The sequence below is a fragment of the Myotis brandtii genome, unplaced genomic scaffold (assembly GCF_000412655.1).
Source record: "Myotis brandtii unplaced genomic scaffold, ASM41265v1 scaffold49, whole genome shotgun sequence".
In the NCBI taxonomy this organism is placed as follows: domain Eukaryota; kingdom Metazoa; phylum Chordata; class Mammalia; order Chiroptera; family Vespertilionidae; genus Myotis; species Myotis brandtii.
The window spans coordinates 4,521,059-4,532,119 of NW_005368707.1; the positions used below are offsets into that span (position 1 = coordinate 4,521,059).

Below are 11,061 nucleotides of genomic sequence, written 5' to 3' on the forward strand. Positions count from 1 at the left end.
AGCAGGAGAGACAGCGAGAGGAGCTTCTGACTCGCACCTTCACCCCCAACGTGGGATGCGGCGCCCCCTGCAAGGCTGCGACGGCCCCTGCAAGGCTGAGACGGCCCCTATGAGGCTGAGACGGCCCCTGTGAGGCTGAGACGGCCCCTGCAAGGCTGAGACGGCCCCTATGAGGCTGAGACGGCCCCTGTGAGGCTGAGACGGCCCCTGCAAGGCTGAGACGGCCCCTATGAGGCTGAGACGGCCCCTGTGAGGCTGAGACGGCCCCTGCAAGGCTGAGACGGCCCCTATGAGGCTGAGACGGCCCCTGTGAGGCTGAGACGGCCCCTGCAAGGCTGAGACGGCCCCTATGAGGCTGAGACGGCCCCTGTGAGGCTGAGACGGCCCCTGCAAGGCTGAGACGGCCCCTATGAGGCTGAGACGGCCCCTGTGAGGCTGAGACGGCCCCTACGTGGCTGCACCGGCCCCTGGGAAGCCGAGAAGAATACCACATGATCTCACTCATTTATGGATAATAAAGACCATTATAAACTGATGAACAAAAATAGATACAGAGGCAGAGCAGCATTGAACAGACTGTCAAACTACAGTGGGAAGCCTGGGGAGGGTTGGGGGGGCGGGTAAGAGATCAACCGAAGGACTTGTATGCATGCATATAAGAATAACCAATGGACACAAGACACTGGGGGGTAGGAGAGGCCGGGGGAATGTCAAGGGGGAGGGGGGAAAGGAGACATATGTAATACTCTTTGTAATACTTTAAGAAATGAAACAAAATTAAATTTTAAAAAAAGACTCTAAATTTCTTTCCGTTTGAGTTAAAGGAGAGAACTGTGATTCATATTTCCAAAGGCAAGAGTGGCATCTCTGTCATTCATTTTGGTCTTTCGCATGCTAAGATACTTAAATTTTTATTTTTCCTTAATAATGCCTACTTCCATTTGCTGAACCCCTATAACAATCAAAGAACCAAAATTTTCACTGTTTTATTTGAAACTCCCAAACAACCTTGTCAACAGATATTATAATTTCCATTTCATGGGTAAGGAAACTGAGGTAGTATCCATGTTATAATTATACAAGCACACATGCATCCATTGTTTGGGGCATGTGTATTTAATGATTAAGGGGTGATGATGCCATTTGAAATATATTTTATCCCTCTGTCAAAATGAATTGAAACAAATCCATGCCTACCCAACTTCCACACATTCAACACAGGAATATTTCCATGGTTGCCTCAGTAAGTCATAAACTTCATCCACTATAATCCCAACACTATATCTAATACATCTCAAGAGACCAACTAAACTACCTAAAATTATTCAGAATATAACAATACCTTAGCAATTATATAACAACTAAATAAGCAAATAAGACATTCTAGTTTTTACATGTCATGCTAAAAATGCCACATATCAACACTTTCACTTCTTGAGAACTGCCACAGCTTGAGGCATACAAATTTCAGCAAATTTAACAGGAAAAAAAAGTAATAATTTTCCTGTCCTTTGAAGCAATTGCAACTCAGAAGTTGCTCACTTTCAAATATTCTACATCAATTAAAAGCATTTTATCAGAACAGACAACCATACAGACTTAGTGTAAGTAAGTACAGGTCTGGATATTGTTGAGGCATCATGAGTTCCTAGCTCCCACAGACTCTAAATTTCTTTCAATTTGAGTTAAATGAGAGAAACTCGATTCATATTTCCAGAGGCAAGAGTGGCATATTTTCCAGTAAGTTTCTTGTTCTCATTTTACTATTTTAAGAATTCTGATCACTCCCAGTATTGCTGTGTGGCAAGATCTGAATTCTGGTGACTGATCATTTTCATGACATGATGCTTTACTAAAACTGTCTCAAAACACTGTTTTTATTCGTATTTAGCTTCAGTGTATTTATACACAAAATACCACTTCAATGGCATCATGCCAAGAAAAGAAATAGCTTGCTAGAATTTCAGTTGACTTTGTTAAAGGAAATTATTTTAAATTAATGTGGCTACTGAACTGCTGCCATCCTTAACCTCAGAAAATATATTCCTTCTAATTTTTGCTATGAACATTTATTTATTTAAGTTAAATTCCAGCTCATGAATGCTGACCATAAAGAGTCTAAACCTTCCTGCTACTATTTCATATTCGTTTTCTAAACAAGGGCAACCACATATTTGCTGCATTAGTATGCACAGCAAAATCACCACCATTAAGTGAAATCATCTATGTATTTTTGGTAGAATCTTTAACAACTTCCACACCCATCAATGAAATGGAACAAGGCTGTTTTGTTTTCAGAAAGCAACAATTTAATCTCTGGTTTACTAGATGGCGCTCAAAATATTTTTCCATATGTTTTTCCACAAAGAGAATCTGACATCAGCATGGTTTACCTTTACCAGTGAATGCAGGCTTTTTTCACCAAACATATCCCAGAGGAAGGTTAGGTCTTCCTGGCTATCCACATGTGGCTGCAGCTGGGCTGGCAGGGCAGCCAACAGCTCATACAGACCTATAAAATGAAAATAAAACACAAAGCGTAATCTTAGAGTGATCTCATTAATTTCACTTAAGGTGTGTGTAAGTGACGGCTGGAACATGTCTTTTTTGCTGGATTTATATTCTGGACCATCCAGCAAAACACTTCTCCAAAGAAGCAAAGGAAGCCTTTTTATTTTTCAATTCCAAACAAGTATGTATTAATATGCTAGTTTTTAACTTTCACAGTTGTCAACATTCTACAGTCCTCCAAGTTTACTACATAACCTGAGAAAGAAAATGTGTACAAGCTTTCAGTGAAAGAAGAAAAGGCATACATTCCTTTCCTTAATTGTTATTACATTCCCTCAATGTTAGCCAAAGAATGAAGTGAGTCACGAATAGGAAAAACTTCCTTAGAAGAACAGAAATTGATACAGAGGTCCACTAAAAAGGTTTTGTGGTTTCCAAATCGTTCCTTATATAGCTTCAAAAACTTTGCATTATCTAATGTCCAAAATAAGGTGTAAAAAGGCAGAATAAACCATACTTTGTGCTACATTACTGCAGTCACCCACTTTTCAAAAAAACACACACAACTATGTAGAACTTAAGTTTACGTTTGACTCTAATTTGGGGGCTCTGATAGCTCTGAAAGATGCAGTTACAGGCGCTCCCCAATGGAAGCTTCCTTGGAGCACAGTAGCGCAGTGTTCCACAGTAGCACACTGCATAGCCCATCCATCTCGTTCGGGGGCTGTCAGACTCCTGTCCAAGAAATATTGCAATGGTGCTTGCCCAAGACTCTTCAGGGAGGTGACCTGGCAGAAGTCAATATCAACTCACAGCACATGTTTCATTTCCCAGTGGGATTACATGAGGTAAAAAGGACAAAATTCCTTTTATTTCTGTCTGCTGTCTACAAAAACACCAAGACCTCCTGGGATCTACAACACACGGGACTGTTGTTATTTCTGGTCTGAATAAGTGCTGCTGTTCATCACAGGGACAACTTTACACAATATTTAACAGCAAAGATTGTAGAGTAAATTATGGACAATTGATCGTTTTATCTATTATCTTCCTAAAGCACTAAGTATTCTGATAATCAGTACTAATTCACAACCAAATGTAGTAGTGTCCACTTTGAAAGATAGATATGTAATTTGAATGATTTGATTAAATTCAAACATTCCTGGGGCTGTATTTGGCCAAAAAGAACTAAAATCTCTAGAAAAAGATTATGTCCTTAAGTATACTTAGAGGTTTATATTTATTCCCTTAAAACCCTGGCATCCTGCCTAAAATAGCCTTTATTTGCAATGTAGTAAATATTTTTAAGGTATCTCTAAACAACTCAATGTAAACAGGTCTCACTTCATGTACACACACACACACACACACACACACAATCACCACTGCCCAAATCAGTGATTATAGTCAGAAGTGCAAAATATGAATTATGTAAAAAGAAGGTAGAATATCACTATTTTATTACTGATTTCAGAAATAGTAAAAAAAATTACCTACTCCTTGGTAATATGATTAGTTTAACTAATGGTATTAATTCAACTGTGATATAACTTCTGAGGTATAGCTGTTGGGGGGATTAAGTGAGTTAATACATTAGAACAGTCTCTGACACATAGTAAGTATTCAATCTGTTTCATATGTAACTCAGTGAGGTTCAGCCATGTTATAATTGATTATATTGTTATTCATCATTACTACTGATGTTATAATCGATTATAATTTATTATATTGTTATAATTGATTATATTCATCATTACTATTACTGAAAATGGAAGAGTTTGAATCAAATAGACCTAAATTCAAACCCCAGGTCTACAGTTTGGGCATTCCAAATAACTTATCTGAGCCTTGTTTATTTACCTTATAATTTGAATAACAAAAGGTAGCCTACACTTATGGAAAAATTGCACAGAACAAAATACACACACACACACACACACACACACACACACACACACAAAGTACATATAATACTGGTGAAATCTGAAAAAAGTCAATGATTGTATCAATGACAATTTCCCAGTTGTGAATCTCTACTATCCTATATAATAAAGAGGTAATATGCAAATTAACCCTCAAGCCCTCACAAGATGGCTGCCTATGACCATGCCAGCAGGGGGGTTAGTGAGGGACGACCAAACAACTGAACAAGCAGGCTGTGTGGGGTGACCAGGCCGGCAAGGAGAGGGCAGTTAGGGGTGACCAGGCTGGCAGGGGGGTGCAGTTGGGGGTTACCAGGCTGGCAGGGGGGCAGTTAGGAGCGACCAGGCCAGCAGGGAGGGGGCAATTGGGGCGACCTGGCCAGCACGGGGGGGGGGCAGTTAGGGGTAACCAGGCAGGCAGGCAGGTGAGTGATTAGAAGCCAGTGGTCCAGGATTGTGAGAGGAATGTCCAACTGCCGGTTTCGGCCCAATCTAAACCGGCAGTCGGACATCCCCCGAGGGGTCCCGGATTAGAAAGGGTGCAGGCTGGGCTGAGGGGAACCCCCCTCCCGTGCTTGAATTTCATGCACTGGGCCTCTAGTAGTTATATAAGAAATAACCATTGGAAGAAGCCAAGTCAAGGGTACACAGAATTTATCTTACAACATGTGAATCTACAGTTATCTCAAAATAAAGTTTAAAGAAAAGAAGAAATTGTGGCAAATATGGTCATCACAGGAATTAAATGAAACAATGCCCATGAAAGCATTTAGCCCTGTGGCTGGCACAGAGTAGGCACTTGATAGAAAATAATGTTCTTTCCTTAATAGGTCTCCTCTAGAATGAAAATGCCATTTCAATGCAATGGTTCAAAATCAAAACAACAGCTTAGCTATACATTCCAGCTGGACACAATACCATACTCAGAAATAAAACCACCCTAGTCTTTTACATGTGGAAAGTGTTAACTTTACCCAAATAGTGCTTAACTTTTTGTGGAAATAAGTCATATTATGTATAAATTTAAAACAATAATTTCTCCATAAGCAGAGCTCATAAACCTGAGTTTTCTGTTTTTTACTAGTTTTATGCAATCCTAATTTAAATGTCACCCTAATTTGGTGTTCCTCTCACATTGATGTTTGTCTTTCCCTCTCTCTTCCACGCTCTCTAAAAATCAATAGAAGAATATCCTCAGGTGAGGATTAAAAAGAAAGAAAGAAAGAAATGTCATATTCTATGAAAGACACATCTTGAAAATGCCTAAAGAAAGTTGTCATTTTTTCGTGGTGAAGGAACTAGAGTCCGTGTTGATGAAAACACCTTGGGGCCTGGGGCAGCCAGCAGTGGCAGCAGCAGCAGGGTGATGAGGGTGGTGCCTTCCCCTGATCAGCCAGGTTGTCTGATGCAGAGGACATCTCCTGAGGGCTCCCGGAATGTGAGAGGGGGCAGGCTGGGCTGAGGGACTCCCCTCCCCTCTAGTAGTACTTATAAAAGAGGAGAGAGGTGTGTGGTTTTCAAGATTAAAGAAAATAATCCATAACAGTGGAAAAACAACACAAAGTACATACTGAGCTAAAATTTTAGGGGCGTAAGGAAAGTATTATAGTAATAGGAGCTAATTGCAGAGAGATGCAAAGATTTTTTTAAAAAAATATAGATGTTATAGGCTTTTAGACAGATGTGAGCAGAGCAAGGACAATGGGCCAGATACAGAAAGTCACCAGGGTGGAAAGCACCAGGTGCCTAACAATGGACAATCAACTGTAGGGTAGGACCTCACCCCCAGGGTGACTTTTCCTCCCCTAGCATAACACTTGTTTGGACTCCTGACATTTCCTCTATAGAAATAACATTTAAACCTCCGTTGTATTTCAGCTCCAGGCCCATATAAGCAACAAAACTAGCCACAGCTGACATCAGGACTAGCTGCATGGAATAACAACCGCCTGCCCTGGTGATGGCCAATCAATCAGTGGAGACCACTACCCAATAAGGACACACCTGGGAAACTGCTGAATATTCTATTGACATCTTCCCCTGGGACCTCCCCTAAAATCTCCACCCTTAAAATCCTTAGGACGGAGGACAGAGTGCACTCTCCCTCCCCAGAGTACACCTGTCCCTTGTGCCTTTCCCTTTTCCTTATCCCTCTCCCATCCTGCCACAGGCACATTACCATTAGCTTCCTCACTCCCAAGCTCCAAGGGCCCTTCCTCTGTAACTTGTTTCCTAAGCCCATTTCTTATAGGAATTACACTTTCTACCTCTATAATTTATCCAATAAATGTTCTCTTACAGTTTGGGTCTGGACTCTGAATTCTTTCCTAGCCAGAACCCAAGTACTGCAATTGCTGAACCCAGATTTAGTCTGACCCCATGGGTCAGGCACCTGGTGCTGTTCTTGCCACCTACTATATATATTTTGGAGAACCAAGACAGCAGCGTAGATAGATGCTGATACTCGCCACATCCCACAACTACCTCAAAATTAAGAATAAAATACAGAACAACCATCATTCAAAACCACCTTAAATGTGGTTGAATGGAAATCCTACAACTAAGGAAAGAAAGAAGAAAGCATATGGAGACTGGTAAGATGGGGGAAGGCCTAGAATGGCTGGCCCAACACCCATGTGTGGTGTGTTCTTAATCAGGAGGGATATCTCAGTTGCTGAGGCCTCCCATGAGGAGCAAGGGGTCCCAGCCCAATACCAGACCTCTCAGCCCAGGCTTCCAGTGCCAGGAAGAGAAGTCCCCGAAACTTCAGTCTGTAAAAATCAGCAGGGATTGTGGCTGCATGACACGGAGGCTGCTGGAGACCTAGGCAGTTCCTCTTTAGGGCCCGGCACACAAACTTACATGGGCTCACTCCCACTGAGCTCCAGCGCTGGGGTAGTGGCTTGAGGGAATCCAAGGACATATGGGGAGGAACTAGATTGTCTGGCATTAGAGCAAGAATTTGGGGGTGGCTTTCTCCCAGACAGAGGTGCTTGCAGGGGTCATTGTTCCTATGCTGAGAACTCCCCGATGGCAGAGCTGACTGACAAGCATATCTGAGTTTCCATCAGCCTGGCTCACACTGTTCACTCCACCCTGATGATTGCCTGAGACCTCAGCCCATCCAATTTTAAGCCCCACCCAAGCTGTTTGCAGTGGCTTCAGACTTTCCTAAAATCTCTCAAACAAGCAGCAGCCTGCCTCATACCTATCAACACCCAGCACTAGCACCTGCCTACCTTGCTTCACAGCTTGGACTTGCCTGGGCACTTCCAAGCCCAACACAAATAGCAGCCATCTGCAGATCTCTCTGTAGCTCCTGATGGGTAGCCCCAGGCAGTGGCTGACTTTGCACCTCCCTGGAAGCCCCAGAGTCAGTGCACCCAGGGTATACTGCTTCAGACCATACCAGAGTACAACTCTACACATCCACAAGTGACACACTCAAGGAGCAGACTCAGTGGGCACCAAAGCCCCACTGAAACAAGTCCTACTGCATAGGAGTGTCTCTAGCACAGCAACTCAGCCAATTGACCTGGAGGTCAATTCTTCCCAGTGATTCCAACAGCAATCAAGGCTCAACTACAACAAGACTGTGCACACAACCCACACAGGGGTGTACCTAGAGTGCCCAGCTCTGGTGACTGGGGAGGCTGAGCCACTTGGGCCCTACAGGATACCTACTACACAAGGCCATTCTACCAATTCCAGGAGACATAGCAACTCCACCTAATATATAGAAACAAATACAGGGAAGCAGCCAAAATGCAGAAACAAAGAAATGTGTCACAAATAAAAGAACAGAAGAAATCTCCAGAAAAAGAACAATATGAAATGGAAGCAAACAAACTACTAGATACTGAGTTCAAAAAAATGGTTTTAAGGATGCTCAAAGAATATAATGAGAGCTTCAAGTGAGAATTTCAAGGATCTTAATGAGAATTTCAAAGACATGAGAAAAGACCAGTCATAAATTAAGCATACACTAACTGAAATAAAGAGTAATTTATAGGATTCAACAGTAGAGTATAGGATTCTGAGAATGAAATCATGATTTAGAATATGTGGAAGCAAAAAACACCCAATCAGAAGAGCAAAAAGAAAAACATAATCCAAAAATATGAAGATAGTGTAAGGAGCCTCTGGGACAACTTCAAGCATACCAACATTTGCATTATGGGAGTGCCAGGAGGAAAAGAGAGAGAGAGAAAGATATTGAAAACCTATTTGAAGAAATAATGACAGAAAACTTCCCCTACCTGGTGAAATAAATAGACTTACAAGTTCAGGAAGCACAGAGAGTCCCAAACAAGAGGAACCCAAAGAGGACCACACCAAGACACATCATAATTAAAATGACAAGAGCAAAAGACAAAGAGAAAATCTTAAAAGCAGCAAGAGAAAAGCAGTTAGTTACCTATAAGGGAGTGCCCATACATCTGTCAGCTGATTTCTCAACAGAAATTTTGCAGGTCAGAAGGGAGTGGCAAGAAATATTCAAAGTGATGAAAAGCAAGGATCTACAACCAAGATTCCTCTACCTAGCAAATCTATAATTTAGAATTGAAGGTCAGATAAAGAACTTCACAGACAAGAAAAAACTAAAGGAATTCATCAACACCAAACTAGTATTACATAAAATGTTGAAGGGTATTCTTTAAGAAGAGGAAGACAAAAAAAGATTAACCCTTTTCGGTCCAATGTGGAGGCTGACTCGACAGACCAGGCGCTAGGAGCAGGTCCAACGTCAAGGCTGAGGTCGACACCGCAAACCGGTTCAACATTCAATCCTGTCAATTAATTTGGACCAGACTGTTTGAATTCCAAAAATTAAATTGGACCGCAAAGGGTAAAAAAAATATGAACACAAAGTGGCAATAAATACATATCTATCAATAATTGAATCTAAAAATCAAAATAAACAAACAAGGAATCTAATGAACAAAATAAACTGATGAATAAAATAGAACCAGAGGCATGGAAACATGGAACAGACTGATGAATCTCTTAGAGGGAACAGGGAAGGAGAGGCGGAATGAGATTAACCAAAGAACTTATATGCATATACTCATTACCTATGGACATAGACAATAGGGTGATGAAGGTCTGGGGCAGGTTAGAAACTGGGTGGAAGTAGCAATGGGGAGGGGGGGAGAGGAGAAACATCTGTAATATTCTCAACAATAAAGATTTAAAATTTTTAAGAAATAATAATAAATGTATATTTTTTATTGATTTCAGAGGATGGGAGAGGGAGAGAGATAGAAACATCAGTGATGAAAGGGAATCATTGATCAGTTGCCTCCTGCATTGCAGGAGGCCGCCCATTGTCTTCACTTAGCAGAGAAGTGCAAACAAGGATCCCGGAAGGCTGGTGACCCTTGAACCCACGGCAGGGCCTGAGTTATGCACTGATTGTCTAATCCTGACAATGGGGGCTCGAGCTATTTCCTGACCAAATAGTCTAAGAGTAAATCCTTCTAATATTTACTGACCTTTATGGTAGTCTATTACTGTAATTACCTGCCTGACTAAGGGTTTTATGTTTAACCAAAGTTGAATAAAAGGTTGGCAAGGCCTGGGCACCGGCAGAAGTCCTTCCCCTTGAGTTGGACTTGCCCGCCTGGCCCCCCAATATTTCTAAATTATCTCTTGTCTCTTCTCTTCATTTGTGTGCGGCTCCTCTTCCAGATCCTGAACCCTAAACCACGCGGGATGTGGGGGAAACACACATACAACACTGCATGCCCCCTACTGAGGATCATGCCTGCAACTCAGGCATGTGCCCTGACTGGGAATTGAACCATGACCTCCTGGTTCATAAGTTAACACTCAATCACTTAGAGAAATGTTTTAAGATTTTAAAACTGCTGTTTAGGAACTAAATATTGTAATCTATACTCCCCTTTCCAGAAGAATGTTAAATGGCAAATGTTGAATGTCTGAAATCATGAAAAATATACTAATGAGAATACTTTCAGTACAAAATATGCTCACTCTACAATGCAGTTCATTAAGCCATCACATATGTCGACCAGGATCTTTAACTTCACTGACTTACTCATTTGATTGAAGTTAAATGTGCTACAGCTGGCTTCTCTGTAGCCTTGCTACACTGAAGGATAAACATATCTGTCATTTTCCTTGAAGAAAAAAAAATGATTTTTCTCCCAACAACTTATGATCCAAGTATGTTCTTTCTGAGCCTCTGGCAACACAAGTGACAGAGGGGTATCAGTATTTTCCATGCAGATTTAAATGTTGTAGCAACTTTACGTTGTCTTGCAATTTTTTTACTATATACTGGTAAAAAATAGGATTATATATATATGCCTAAGCAACAGTTACGACTGGCTGACTAAACAACCTGTCACTATGACGCGCACTGACCACCCAGGGGCAGACACTCAATGTAGGACCTGTGCCCTGGTGGTCAGTGCGCTCCCACAGCCAACCTCCCGCGGCCGGCCGGCCAACCTCCCGTAGTCCTTCCCCCCGGCCGGCCGGCCCCAATCGGGACTGGGTAAGATGGCCCCGATTGCCCCATTGCCCGCCAGGCTGAGGGACCTCACCCATGAACAAATTCATGCACCAGGCCTCTAGTATATAATAAACATGTTAAATCCAA

General features: G+C 41.9%; 1 protein-coding gene across 3 annotated transcripts in view; it reads right to left on the reverse strand.

Moving 5' to 3' along the window:
• The window catches only part of MPP7 (membrane protein, palmitoylated 7 (MAGUK p55 subfamily member 7)), a 273,826-nt gene that overhangs the window by 229,872 nt on the left and 32,893 nt on the right, over window positions 1–11,061 (reverse strand). For all 3 annotated transcript variants that reach the window (XM_005876558.2, XM_005876556.2, XM_014547994.1), the window contains exon 2: window positions 2,394–2,512. In XM_005876558.2, coding sequence (XP_005876620.1) covers window positions 2,394–2,512 — 119 coding nt within the window. The remainder of the gene's footprint in view (window positions 1–2,393; window positions 2,513–11,061) is intronic.